The 15,686-nt window shown below is 39.3% G+C and overlaps 1 protein-coding gene across 1 annotated transcript in view; it reads right to left on the reverse strand.

Moving 5' to 3' along the window:
- The window catches only part of SCN2B (sodium voltage-gated channel beta subunit 2), an 84,313-nt gene that overhangs the window by 44,156 nt on the left and 24,471 nt on the right, over window positions 1–15,686 (reverse strand). Inside the window, exon 2 of the mRNA XM_053691288.1 lies at window positions 9,755–9,918. Coding sequence (XP_053547263.1) covers window positions 9,755–9,918 — 164 coding nt within the window. The remainder of the gene's footprint in view (window positions 1–9,754; window positions 9,919–15,686) is intronic.

A 15,686-nucleotide genomic window follows, 5' to 3' on the forward strand; every position in this document is an offset into this window, starting at 1 on the left:
GCCCCTTTAAGCTCCAAGATGGCGGCACCCGGTGTGAAGATGCAGAGCTTCACTAACTGACACATGTAAGCTTTTCTAATATGAGAACAGCTTTAAAGAGAGCTGCAAGCACAGGAGAAAAAAACAATAGCATGGGAAGTAGTTAACCATTTAATGTCCCTTTAAAGGACCACTAAATAAACTTGAACTGGATAACTGACAAATTCACAATAAAAAGACAATGCAATAGCACTTACTTTGAATTTGAAATAAGCAGTAGAATCTAATTTTCCCTCCCCCCTGTTTCATGTGACAGCCAATCACAAAATTCATATATGTATATACTGTGCACTTTTGCACATGCTCATTAGGCGCTAGAGCAGAGCTTTCCAAACTTTTTATGTTGGCGACACACTTTGTAGACCTACATCATATCGCGACACAGTAATTCAGTTGTACTAGCAAAAAAGAGTTTAAACTAACTTGTTTTAAGAGATACGGACACATACATATAGTATATAATAACAAAATGTATTTACAAGTAACAGTAAGTATGTGCAAGAATTAAAAAAAGTTTAACACCAATAGCTACTTACTATTTTAATGGAATGTATGAGGTTGATGGGATGAACACAATTTCTGAATATTTAGTGGAATATTATATAAAGACACTCGCATTTCATCATCAAGCATTTTTAAGCTTCCACTTCCTATCCATATATCAAGAGCAGGAGCAGCAATGCACTAATGGGAGCTAGTTGCAAAAAAATCCCACTGACTTCAGCTCAGCGTTTAAGCTGCCACCCTCAGAGCTCTGTGAGTCCGACTGACTACTGCCCGTGCTGCAAACACACTGCTGTCCCACTCACTGGCTACACTTGCAGTCAGGAGCCAATGTGCCGCCAATTCCGCCAATGGTAATAGTTTCAGTTCCCACTGAGCTGTGCCAATTGGTTAAGATGATCTGTGACCCACTAGGTATCAATCACATGTCAACCATGTGATATGCGTAGCAGGCAGGTGGAAAGTCAGAAACCAAAAAACAATAAAAAAAAATAAATAAAAAAAAATGTGTGCTGAAGCAGGGACACACCTACACACTGCTGCCGACACACTAGTGTGTCCCGACACACAGTTTGGAAAGCACTGCGCTAGAGCCTCAGAAAGTGTGCATGTTTTGAAAGTATGCTGTATTTTTTTTTAATTACATGCTTTATCTGAATTTTATTTGTCCATTTAAGATTATACTTATATTAAACATACATGAGATTAAAAATAACATTGGGTGCTCGCTTTTAGTCATTTTGGGGGATTTATTCAAAATAATATTCTTTAATTTTTTTTATTTTTTTTTAATGACAATGAAATTTATGCTTACCTGATAAATTGATTTCTTCTACGATACGATTTCATCCTTACTTGTGGGATATTATCCTCCTGGTAACAGGAAATGGCAAAGAGCACCACAGCAGAGCTGTATATATAGCTCCTCCCTTCCCTCCACCCCCAGTCATTCGACCGAAGGTTTAGGAAGAGAAAGGAAAAGCTAAAGGTGCAGAGGTGACTGAAGTTGTAAAAATATAATATAATCTGTCTTAAAAATGACAGGGAGGACTGTGGACTTGTATCGTAGAAGAAATCAATTTATCAGGTAAGCATTAATTTCCTTTTCTTCTACAAGATACGACGAGTCCCCGGATTTCATCCTTACTTGTGGGATACAATACCAAAGCTACAGGACACGGATGAAAGGGAGGGACAAGACAGAGACCTAAATGGAAGGCACCACTGCTTGAACAACCTTTCTCCCAAAAACAGCCTCAGAAGAAGCAAAAGTATCAAATTTGTAAAATTTGGAAAAAGTATGAAGGGACGACCAAGTCGCAGCCTTACAAATCTGTTCAACAGAAGCATCGTTTTTAAAGGCCCATGTGGAAGCCACAGCCCTAGTAGAATGAGCCGTAATTCTTTCAGGAGGCTGCTGTCCAGCAGTCTCATATGCCAGGCGGATGATACTCCTCAGCCAATAAGAAAGAGAGGTAGCCGTAGCTTTCTGACCCCTACGCTTTCCAGAATAAACAATGAATAATGAAGATGATTGACGGAAATCCTTGGTTGCCTGTAAGTAAAACTTCAAGACACGGACCACGTCCAAATTATGTAACAGACACTCCTTCTTAGAAGAAGGATTAGGACACAAGGAAGGAACAACAATTTCCTGATTAATATTCTTATTTGAAACAACCTTAGTAAGAAATCCAGGTTTGGTACACAAAACCACCTTATCAGAATGAAATATAAGATAAGGCGAATCACATTGTAACGCTGAAAGCTCCGAAACTCTTTGAGCAGAAGAAATAGCAACAAAAAACAGAACTTTCCAAGATAACAATTTAATATCTATGGAATGCATGGGTTCAAACGGAACCCCTTGAAGAACTCGAAGAACTAAATTCAAACTCCAGGGAGGAGTAATTGGTCTTAATACAGGCTTAATTCTGGATAGAGCCTGACAAAAAGACTGAACATCTGGCACATCTGCCAAACGTTTGTGAAGCAAAATTGACAAAGCAGAAATCTGTCCCTTTAAGGAACTTGCTGACAACCCTTTCTCCAATCCTTCTTGGAGAAAAGACAGAATCCTGGGAATCCTAACTTTACTCCATGAGTAACCCTTGGATTCACACCAATAAAGATATTTACGCCATATCTTATGATAGATTTTTCTAATGACAGGCTTACGAGCCTGTATCAAAGTATTGATGACCGAATCAGAGAATCCCTCTTAGATAAAATCAAGCGTTCAATCTCCAAGCAGTCAGCTGCAGAGAATTTAGATCTGGATGTTGGAAAGGACCTTGAATGAGAAGGTCCCGTCTCAAAGGAAGTTTCCACGGTGGCAGAGAGGACATGTCCACTAGATCCGCATACCAAGTCCTGCGTGGCCACGCAGGTGCTATCAGGATTACTGAAGCTCTCTCCTGTTTGATCCGAGCAATCACGCGTGGAAGGAGAGGAAACAGTGGAAACACATAAGCTAGGCTGAACGACCAAGGTACTGCCAAGGCATCTATCAGTTCGGCCTGAGGATCCCTCGACCTGGATCCATAACGTGGAAGCTTGGCATTTTGACTAGATGCCATCAGATCTAATTCCGGTCTGCCCCATTGGCGAATCAATGAGGCAAACACCTCCGGGTGGAGTTCCCACTCCCCCGGATGAAAAGTCTGACGACTTAGAAAATCTGCTTCCCAGTTCTCTACTCCTGGGATGTAGATTGCCGATAAATAGCAAGAGTGGGCCTCCGCCCATCGGATTATCTTTGATACTTCTATCATCGCTAAGGAACTCCTTGTTCCCCCCTGATGATTGATATACGCCACTGTTGTGATATTGTCCGACTGGAATCTGATTAATTTGGCCGAAGCCAACTGAGGCCACTCGTGAAGCGCATTGAATATTGCTCTCAGTTCCAGAATATTGATTGGAAGTAGAGACTCCACCTGAGTCCAAACACCCTGAGCCTTCAGGGAATTCCAGACTGCATCCCAGCCCAGTAGACTGGTGTCCGTTGTCACTATCACCCACGAGGGTCTCCAGAAACACATCCCCTGAGACAGATGATCCGGCGACAACCACCAAAGAAGAGAGTCTCTGGTCTCTTGATCCAGATTTATCTGAGGAGATAAATTTGCATAGTCCCCATTCCACTGTCCGAGCATGCACAGCTGCAGTGGTCTGAGATGAAAGCGAGCAAACAGAATGATGTCCATTGCCGCTACCATTAGTCCAATGACCTCCATACACTGAGCCACTGATGGCCGAGGAATGGACTGAAGTGCTCGGCAAGTATTTAGAATCTTTGATTTTCTGACCTCCGTCAGAAATATTTTCATGTCTACCGAGTCTAACAGAGTTCCCAAGAAGGGAACCCTTGTCCGTGGAACTAGTGAACTCTTTTCTATGTTCACCTTCCAACCGTGAGTTCTCAGGAAAGACAACACTGTGTCCATGTGAGATTTTGTCAGATGATAAGTTGACGCCTGGATCAAAATATCGTGCAGATAAGACGCCACTGCTATGCCCCGCAGTCTGAGAACCGCCAGAAGGGACCCTAGAACCTTTGTAAAGATTCTGGGTGCTGTGGCCAATCCGAAGGGAAGAGCCACGAACTGATAATGTTTGTCCAGGAAGGCAAACCATAGGAACTGATGATGATCCTTGTGAATAGGGATATGAAGGTATGCATCCTTCAAGTCCATGGTAGTCATATATTGACCCTCCTGGATCATTGGTAAGATTGTTCGTATAGTCTCCATCTTGAATGATGGAACTCTGAGAAACTTGTTTAGACACTTGAGATCTAAAATGGGTCTGAAAGTTCCCTCTTTTTTGGGAACCATGAAAAGATTTGAGTAAAACCCCTGCCCCTGTTCCACTTTTGGAACGGGACAAATTACTCCCATGGTAGAGAGGTCTTTTACACAGCGTAAGAACGCCTCTCTTTTTATCTGGTCTACAGATAATCGTGAAAGATGAAATCTCCCTCTTGGGAGAAAATCCTTGAATTCCAGTTGATACCCGTGGGTCACGATTTCCAGTGCCCAGGGGTCCTGAACGTCTCTTGCCCAAGCCTGAGCAAAGAAAGAAAGTCTGCCCCCTACTAGATCCGGTCCCGGATCGGGGGCCGCCCCTTCATGCTGTCTTTGTAGCAGCAGCGGGCTTCTTGGATTGCTTACCTTTATTCCAAGCCTGGTTGGGTCTCCAGACTGACTTGGATTGAGCAAAATTCCCTTCCTGCTTTGTGAAGGAAGAAGAAGCAGAGGGTCCTCCTTTAAAAGTTTGAAAGGAATGAAAATTATTTTGTTTACCCCTCATCTTAACAGACTTATCCTGAGGTAGGGCATGGCTTTTACCTACAGTAATGTCAGAAATTATTTCCTTCAATTCAGACCCGAATAGGGTCTTACCTTTAAAAGGAATAGCTAAAAGCTTAGATTTTGATGACACATCAGCAGACCAAGTTTGAGCCATAACGCTCTACGTGCTAAAATGGCAAATCCTGCATTTTTCGCCGCTAATTTAGCAATTTGAAAAGCGGCATCTGTAATAAAAGAATTAGCTAGCTTGAGAGCCTTTATTCTATCCAAAATATCCTCTAATAGAGTCTCAACCTTCAGAGACTCTTCTAGAGCATCAAACCAAAAAGCTACTGCAGTAGTAACTGAAACAATGCAAGCCGTAGGTTGTAAAAGAAAACCCTGATGAATAAATTATTTCTTTAGAAGACCCTCTAACTTTTTATCCATAGGGTCTTTGAAAGCACAACTGTCCTCAATAGGTATAGTTGTACGCTTAGCCAGGGTAGATATAGCTCCCTCCACCTTAGGGACCGTTTGCCAAGAGTCCTGAATGGTGTCTGATATGGGAAACATTTTCTCAAAATTAGGAGGGGGAGAGAACGGTATACCTGGTCTATCCCATTCCTTTTTTACAATTTCCGAAATTCTTTTAGGAACCGGAAAAACATCAGTGTAAGTAGGTACCTCTAGATATTTGTCCATCTTACACAATTTCTCTGGTGGTATCACAATAGGGTCACAATCATCCAGAGTCACTAAAACCTCCCGAAGTAACAGGCGGAGGTGTTCAAGCTTAAATTTAAAGGACATCACGTCTGAATCTGTCTGAGGTAACACATTTCCTGAGTCTGAAAGTTCTCCCTCAGACAGCAATTCCCTGACCCCCAACTCAGAGCACTGTGAGGGTACACCGGAAATAGCCAATAAAGCATCAGAGGATTCAGTATTCACATTAATACCTGGCCTACTGCGTTTACCCTGTAACACTGGTAATTTAGATAATACCTCTGTAAGGGTAGTTGACATAACTGCAGCCATCTCCTGCAGAGTAAAAGAATTAGACGCACTAGAGGTACTTGGCGTCACTTGTGTGGGCGTTAAAGGTTGTGACACTTGGGGAGAATTGGATGGCATATCCTGATTCTCTTCAGATTGAGAATCATCCTTAGGCACACTTTCTTTACCTAAAATATGCTTTTTACAATGTAAGGCCCTTTCAGTACAAGAGGTACACAATGTAAGAGGGGGTTCCACAATGGCTTCTAAACACATAGAGCAATGAGTTTCCTCAATGTCAGACATGTTGAACAGACAAGTAATAACCACAATAGTCGTTAAACACTTTATTTATTGATTTAAACAATCTTTTGAAAAACGTGTACTGCGCCTTTAAGTAATAAAAAAGCGCACAATTTTTCCCAAACTGCTTCAAAACGTTAACGCTTTAAAATTAACTACACCTAATCAATAGTGCCAAAAATTATTGCACCCCAAGAGCAAGGGGAGAAATTAACCTCTAAAAGATATTTATAGTCAAAAATATGTTTAATTTGAAAAAATAACCCCTGCACCTTGCCACAGCTCTGCTGTGGCGCCTACCTGCCCCCAGGGTACTGCAAAATGACTCGACAATGATCCGGTTAACAGAACACCAGTCTAGGCTCAACCGGAGCTAATGCCTGCTGCCTTCTTAGCCAGAGTAAAGTGCGGGTCTGAGCGCGTGAAAAGAGGCCCCTCCCATCATGGACGACGATCGCATAAGACTGAACAACCGCATGGTGAAGCGATTTAGTAATAAGCCATGTGGATTTGTTTTACCCCTAAGCACACACGAAATACAGCCATACTGTTTATTTGAACACACAAATAAAAACCGTTAAGCTGCCTCTCCCAGTGTCCCTTTATATTGCTGCTTATAAGCCCATTATAAATGCTTGGCCCATTATGTCAATAAAATAAAATAAGCACAGGTTTCTCAGTAATACCCTTCGTTTACAGGTCTACTGCTTACCCCTTCCCTTGCAGGGAAAAAATGTCAGCCAGTTCTGATATACCAAGTCTCCTCAGAAATAAAGGACTGCACATACCTCAATGCTGCTTGTAGCATGAAACCGTTCTCCACACTGAAGATTTCTCTTGTACTACCTTTAGAAGCTCTGTGGGAACCAACATGGATCTTAGTTACATCTGCTAAGATCATCAACCTCAGGGCAGAAATCTTCTTCCATATCTCCCTGAGGAAAATAGTACTTACTGGTACCATTTAAAATAAAAAAACTTCTTGATTGAAGAAACTAAAACTAACACCTCACTTTACCTCTTCCTAGTACTAACACAGACAAAGAGAATGACTGGGGTGGAGGGAAGGGAGGAGCTATATATACAGCTCTGCTGTGGTGCTCTTTGCCACTTCCTGTTAGCAGGAGGATAATATCCCACAAGTAAGGATGAAATCCGTGGACTCGTTGCATCTTGTAGAAGAAAAACAATGTATTGTTTGTATAGATAACTCACACATAATCCCACACAGGGATGCATAAAAATGATTAGGAAGAATGGAAGAAAATTGTTATTATAGCTGAAAATTTAGAACGATATTTTAGATGAAATTGAATGCACCTGCATTATTAGTTTTGACATAATTTATTAGGCTGCCACACTAAATATGTCTGGTCGTAATAGCACATTTTCTGTGTTTTAATCCCATAAAACTGTTCACTATTCTGTAATAGTACAAGATCAGGCGTACCTTTCAAAAGATAGAAGCAGATCAGTCAAAATTCTACTAATAACATAAAGAAGGAGATGCAAATAGCAAGAAAGGAGTGACAGAAAAAAACTTGGAGCATATAAATGTGCTTCCTATCCATTAGTACGTTTGCTGACACAGTCTTCAGAGGAATGCGTATAGCAGCAAAAGCACGAGTGAAAATAGGTAAGCGTGACTTGCTGGCATCATGTGACCATAACAGTGTTTGTCTAGAACCAATAGGCTGTAAGTGATCATATGAAATAAAAATATAAACAGTATAGCAAAATATCACAAAAAATAATCTAAGTAGGCAGCAGAAAAGATCAGAGTGGCAATAAGACTGAAGAGAAAGGGAGATATATTTATTTCTGAAAGCAATTCTTCTTTATATTGCCGTGTTGTGTACAGTGTCATGAGGCCTATTGGACATTTCTTGCCTATTCACAAGGGTAGTGTCTGTGTACGTGTGTGTCACAGTTCATGTGTATTTCAGAGTAAGACCACACAATAAAAGAATGTAGAAATTAACTCATAAGGGCCTCCATTACATATAGAGCGTCGCCAGCAAAAGCCGGCGACGCCGGTTTATGCGCGTTTTTGGTATCCTATATACAGCGCCGCATATAAATGCGGCACGTATATTTCACCCGTCGCTCGCAATTTTTACTCCCATAAGCTAACATGGGACCGTGTCGTAAATCGGTATCCAATATCCAGTGCAAGGCCTTATGTGGCGAAAATGGAGAAATCTTACTCCATTTTCACCTCGCCATAAAAAGCAGCCGTAGCAGACCTTGCGCTGAGTATGGGAGCACCGTAACTCCCTAAAATGCCTGCAAAAATATACTAACACCTAACGCATGCGCAATGTCTATCTACCTGTCAACCGCAATCCCCCACCGCAATAACTAATAAACTGTATTAACCCCTAAACTGCCATAGCCCACACCGCAATAAATCTATCCTAGTATTAACCCCTAAACCGCCGTAGCCCACATAGCCTATTAAATGTATTAACCCCTAATCTGCCGCCGCCCACGTTGCCACCACTATAATAAAGTTATTAACCCCTAAACCTAATTCTAACCCTAACACCTCCCTAACTTAATTATTATTTAAATAAATCTAAATAATATTACTATTATTAACTAAATTATTCCTATTTAAAAATACTTACCTATAAAATAAACCCTAAGATAGCTACAATATAATTAATAATTACATTGTAGCTATTTTAGGATTTATTTTTATTTTACAGGCAACTTTGTATTTATTTTAACTAGGTACAATAGCTATTAAACTGCGCCGGCAGTTTCTAAAGTTCCGTAAGTCACTAGCGACTCCAGAAATTTGTAGTTACGCTTATTTCTGGACATCGCTAGTTTATCCAACTTACGGCACTTTAGGAACTCCTGGCAGGGTATATGTAATACCCCGATGTGTTAGGTGAAATTACGGGCGGCGAGGGTTCCATCGCTTGCGCCGAAACCTGCGCCGTATATCGGATCGCGCCCAAGGTATCAGGGCTGCCACAAAGTATATCTGGGTTGCAGGATAATGTCCTCTGTAGCTGTGTCTGTTTATGCGATTTTCATGAAATGCAAATGATCCATTTTCATCTGTTAAAGAAAAAAAAAACAACAACAATCTGCTTGTTGGAGCAATTACTGCAGAGCTCCAGATCTTTACCCTCTCCAAAGAAGTGAAAGCATGAAAACTCAAAAGGAAGTGTATAAGAGACCCACACATTAGTTTATTGAGAACTTCATCCCCCGGTTTGGAAATAAAGCTTATGTAAGTGTACTGGTGCGTGCTAGATCCCAGGCTGTTGTTTAATAGATATTCACTCCATCTTGTTTCAAATGACAAAATCAATAGTGCATATTGCTACACTGACTTAAAATTCCAGTGTGTCCCTTATTAAGAAGTAATTCATTGTCAGCAAGTTCTACCCAAAGACACAAAAACTGGAATACACTTCCGGGGAATGTGACAGACAGAACAATTCAGAACCGGACACTGACACACAGACAAAGATTGATAGTAGAAGAGAAAAACACAGACAGATACAGATACACAAAGAGAGAGCAATTAGAGGCAGATACAAGTGGAAATATAGAAAGAGGCAGCAAGCAAGCTCACAATGTGCCTCCTTCCTCACCGTATCCTCAGTGCAGTTATAACAGCTTTTGTACGTCCAGTTCATGGAGAATTTTTTGTTGTCCACCTTGTAGCAGGATGTGAAGGAACAGGGCAATTTGATGTCTGAGCCGTTCAGGGCATATACTGTGCCTGGCACTGTGATCTCCATACTCCATACACCAGCTAGGCACAAGCAGACATTACCTTAAGAACAAGCACAGCTAATGCACAGCGCATATGTAACTGCATTATCAGACATGCTTATAAGTTATTGTCTACTATCGCCTAAGGATGGGCGAATGTGTAAATTTCTGAATTTGAATGTTATTACCGAAACTCGAACTATAAATCCGAATGTTGATAAGAACGAATATTCTTAAAAATTCTATAATCGAATGATATTTACAGTTTTCGAATGTCACTTTTGAATTCAAATGTTTATAATTATATCGAATGTCCACATTCAAAATTTCGAATTTAACATTCTATTTAACAAATACTGTTCAGAAGTTCAATAGTTCATGTGGTAGGGAGGGAATCTAGTAAATTGATACATAATAGATACAAATATATCATTTCGAATGTTTCTATATAGAATATTGCATAATTCAAATATTACATTTAAAGAAAGCATTAGAAATACTATTACAAATATAAATTCAAATTTTTCGAGATTAATATTTTCGAATATAATCGTAAAATTTGAAACCGAACATTCGAAAATCGAATGTTAGAATGTTATGTAAACATTCTAAATTCGATTTGAACGAACAAATGATTAAAACTTGTTTCATTTTTCGAATGTTGCGAAACATTTGCCCATCCCTACTATCCCCTCCAAAGTTTACATTAATTTGACTCAGTCATCCCCTAATTCAGTGTCCACAAATGATATGGTTCTAAGGGCACTGGGAAATACACAGCTGACATTGATAAAAGATCTAGACATCTGCCCCCAGATTTGGGTATAATGGCTAGTATATTCCCTATTGGTATACTAGTAACCCAGTGGGTCACATGATAGGGATCAGGGCAGTAATACTGGGAATGATTACTGGGTCTCATGGGCAGTTCTTCACTATGGTTTGTTGAGGGGTGGGACTACTTATCTTGTGAAATCCTAGGGACTTTAGGCCCTACGGACTGGATGGCTTCAAATATCAGCAGGTACCTGACTGTTTAGGCCACAGAATAGTATCTGAATATGTTGTGCTTGTAGGCAGAATAGAGGAAGACAAGCCAAATGCCTACACACATTTACATTAAAGAGACATGAAACACAATTTTTTTCTATCATGATTCAGATAAAGAATACAATTTTAAAAAGCTTACAATTTACTTGTATCATAAAATGTGCTTCATTCTCGTGTTATTCTTTGTTGAAGAGATATCTAGATAGATAGCGGGCACATGTCTAGACACTACATGACAAAAAAATTGTTTGCATAGTGCTCATTCTTATATAAGTTCTGCATCTTAGATAGATGTCTTCACATTTACGTCCCCCAACCTTAAAGGAATAGTCTAGTCAAAATTAAACTTTCATGATTCAGATAGAGCAGGCAATTTTAAGCAATTTACTCCTATTATCAATTTTGCTTCGTTCTCTTGTTATCTTTAGTTGAATGTAAGCTTAGGAGCTAGCCCATTTTTGGTTCAGCACCTGGGTAGCGCTTGCTGATTGGTGGCTACCATTAGACACCAATCAGAAAGTGCTAACCAGGTTCTGAACCAAAAATGGGCCGGCTCCTATGCTTACATTCTTGCTTTTTCAAATAAAGATACCAAGAGAATGAAGACAAATTGATAATAGGAGTAAATTAGAAAGTTGCTTAAAATTGCATGCTCTATCTGAATCATGAAAGTTGAATTTTGACTAGACTGTCCCTTTAATAATCTTATCCAAAACAAATATAGTAGTCGATTAGTAAGAATACCTAAAACAGTAAAGAGAGAGAGAAGAGGGAAAATAAAATAAAAGTAATGACACCCAAAACAACGTAAAAATTATTGATTCCAAAATATAGTGAAATTAATAAATCAGATCATTCCTAGAGGAGAAAAAAAACCAATATAATTATACAGATAGTTATCATTGTACAGATACTCAGCAACATTATAAAGTACAGCAAGTTCATTTTTTTTAAATATAGATACTTGGTATCATTGTACAATGCTGTATGTATATTACTATTACATAGACAGTATCATACAGTATAGAGTCATTATTGTATAGATAACATTATATACTGCAGCACATTATTTGCATACATATATTCAGCATTATTATAAAGCACAGGGTTTTATATCTACTATCATTATTACACAGTGAATGTGCTCATTATCAGTGTATAGATACTCATTATCATTATACAGACTGTCTCTCCTTGCCCCCTCCCTGTGACTGCACTGCGGTTAGATTCTGCACAATCCTCTTAACATTTCAGTCACTGTCAGGGAAAACGTTACAAGATCAGTATAAGTGCATCATGTAAAGCCTTAGACGATATGGGTCATTTTCTCCAGGGCTGAAATGGTTAATGTAACAAACACTCTATTAGAAGATAATTGATAGCGGTGCAGCAGCTGAGTCAGGAGGAAGAGATGGAGCGAGGCCAGCAAGTATCACTGCACTAACTTCATATATATATATATATTTCTTCTCTTAGGTGGGCACTCACAGGATTTTTACATCAATAGGTTTTTATTTCCAATTCATAGTGATAACAGTTTGATTGTTGACGTTTTGGCCCTTTCTCAAGACAAATATGTTAAATGAGCATTATGATGAGACGCTTCATAGTGGCATTACAGCCGTTCTCGAGCGAAACAGGCCTTATCAACTTGATCAGGTCGATAAGACCTGTTTCACGGGAGAACGGCTGTAATACCGCTATGAAGCGTCTGATCATAATGCTCCTTTAACATATTTGTCTTGAGAAAGTCCCAAACAGGGGCCGAAACATCCACAATCAAACTGTTATCACTATGAATTGGAAATAAAAACCTATTGATGTAAAAATCCTGTGAGTGCCCTCCTAAGAGAAAAAATAGATGTATGTACACCAATGAGGATAGCACCCAGGTAGCTAATAGACATGTGCGTTTCGTTTAGTTCCGAATAGAAATTCGGACAAATTTGTCAAATGCAGAGCTTCGGATCGATTTGAACTTCCGAATTACCCTAGCAACGAAACTAAACTAACCCGAATGCATTTGTAACAAATAAATCCAAATTAGTTCGGATTTATTCGTTACATTGCAATGGCCATGGACTAATCACAATTACACTAGTATTGTACAGTATATTAGGTTATATCACTCTGCTAGCTCTGTGCAGGGCACATTTTGTAGCTGGTACCTGTGAGGTTGGTACTTAGGTGGGATGCGCTGTGTATTACACTAGTATTATGTACTGTATATTAGGTTATATGCCTCTGCTAGCTCTGTGCATATTGTGTAGCTGGTACCTGTGAGGTTGGTACTTATGTTGATTCAGATGGGTTACACCTAATATACAGTACATAATACAAGTCTAATACACAGCATATCCCACCTAACACATACCAAACTTTCAAATTTACAAATCAAATCTGAACCGAATACATCTGAATTTATTCGAATCCAAATGAATCCGAAACAAATACATTCAAATGTATCCGAATTTGAATCGATCCAAAAACGAAATTCGAAAAAATCTGAATCAGTCTGAAATGAACTGAAACAAATTTTTCCGCCGCGCACAAGTTTAGTAGCTAATACACCTTAAAGGTTGGAGTGCTGGGCTGCCGGCTATTAGAGAAAAAGCTTCAGTGATATCTGTTTAAAGAGCTTGCAGCCTATTGCTGATAATAAGCTGCCCACACATGCTAGTGTAGGTTGCTTGATAATGTCCCTTACTTTTGTATCTCACTAGGTTACTTGCACTTTCAAAATGTTGCTTAAAGCAGAGTTTAAAAAAAAAAAAAAAAGCATTTATGGAAGTACAAGTAAATGTTTGTAATCAAATTTGAATTGCTACTGCTAAAAAAAATCTTTCCCTTTAAGTATTTAGGCAATTTCTGTAACTCCTTCAGCTGATTTTACCTTACATTGCTTAAAGGGACATTGTAGTAAAAAATACCTGAAACTTCCTGGGAAAAAAATTAATTCATTTGAGCAAGTCATTTTCTACTACTCATAGCAAACTCTTTGGGCTAGATTTATTGCGCACCCACAAACGGGCAAATTCGTTAATAAATAACCAGGCATTACAAGTGGTTGGTTAATGCTACCGTGAACTCGGAATCTCTGGTTCATTTTCTATATGCTCCCCAATTACCACCAAATTTCACTGTAGTGTTGGTAATAATAAAATTACAAATTTAGCTATTTTTTTTTTTATTTTTAATAATTGCGCAAAGCAGTTTTTAGGGCTTAAAGTTGGCGGATGTGGGGAGTTATGAAAAAACCGCACTGAAAAGTGCCTTTACATTGTGGTCTATAGGGACTGTAAATTCCCTGTAAATATATGTATACGAACAAAGCTTGAAGGCCCGTGTTTATGGCGAGTCTTCAGACTCGCCAGAAACACAAGTTATGAGGCAGCGGTCTAAAGACCGCTCCTCCATAACCCTGTCTGCCTGCTCTGATGAAGAGGACAGAAATCGCCAGATTGACACCCCCTTGCTGGCGGCCGATTGTCCGTGAATATGCAGGGGGCGGCGTTGCACCAACAGCTTACAAGAGCTGCTGGGGCAATGCTGAATATGGAGAGCGTATTGCTCTCCGCATTCAGCGATGTCTGTCGGACCTGATCCGCAGTGTCGGATCAGGTCCGACAGACATATGATAAATAGGCCCCATACTGTACATATATATTTATGTGTTAATATGTGTATATACACATATAAACACATAAATATATATGTATATATTCATATACATATATATTTCAATTTGCTGCCCATTGTTGCGCGGCTTACCCCCTTCGCTGAGCTAGGTTCTCATGCCGTGTCTTACGGCATTAGAATAAGGTTCCCATTAAAGCCTATGGAAGCACACTCTTGTGAGTGCAAAGCTTCCATGCAATGCGAATGCCAGCTTATGTTCACATTGCGCTTGACCTCAAATACCAGGACATATTTGCGCGTGCTGGTATTATGAGTGGAGACAAATATCGTGCTTGCGTAATCTAGCCCTTTGTGTTTAACCCCAGCAAAGGGATTAAAAATACATAGCTAAAGTTTTGTTCCAGAGCCATAAGGACTGTAGCTTGCTAGCAGAACACACTAACACAGGTCATGCAAGTGATGCTGTTGATATGCTCTAACAAATTAAAGCACAGGTATAACAAGAACACATCTGTATATTCAAGACAAAACATAAGAATATAAAAAAATATATTTATATTTTGCAAAACCCTCTTTTAGATGAAAAAAGAAAAGTATTAACTGCAGTGTCCCTTTAATATTATCCTATAACAACTTCTCTTATTGCTCCATATGACTTGATATAAAACTTTTATTGCAAAGGAATGCAAGTTTAAAAAGAAAATACTCTAAAGTCTTATTATCACACCAATGCTTGCATATAATTATGTGTTTAAACACATAATAAAAGTTGACTCCAGAATAGCAATGTACATCTGTGAGCTAGCTGAACACAGCAGGTGAGTCAACCACAAAAGGTGCAGCCACCAATACCAGGTAGTTCCCATTAGTGCATTGCTGCTCCTGATTCTATATAGGTATGCTTTTCAATAAAGGATACCAAGAAAATGAAACAAATTGATATATATATATATATATATATAGTATCCCACAAAAGTGAGTACACCCCTCACATTTTTGTAAATAGTTTATTATATCTTTTCATGTGACAACACTGAAGAAATGACACTTTGCTACAATGTAAAGTAGTGAGTGTACAGCCGGTATATCAGTGTAAATTTTCTGTCCACTCAAAATAAC

This window comes from Bombina bombina, chromosome 8 (genome assembly GCF_027579735.1).
Source record: "Bombina bombina isolate aBomBom1 chromosome 8, aBomBom1.pri, whole genome shotgun sequence".
Classification (NCBI taxonomy): Eukaryota; Metazoa; Chordata; class Amphibia; order Anura; family Bombinatoridae; genus Bombina; species Bombina bombina.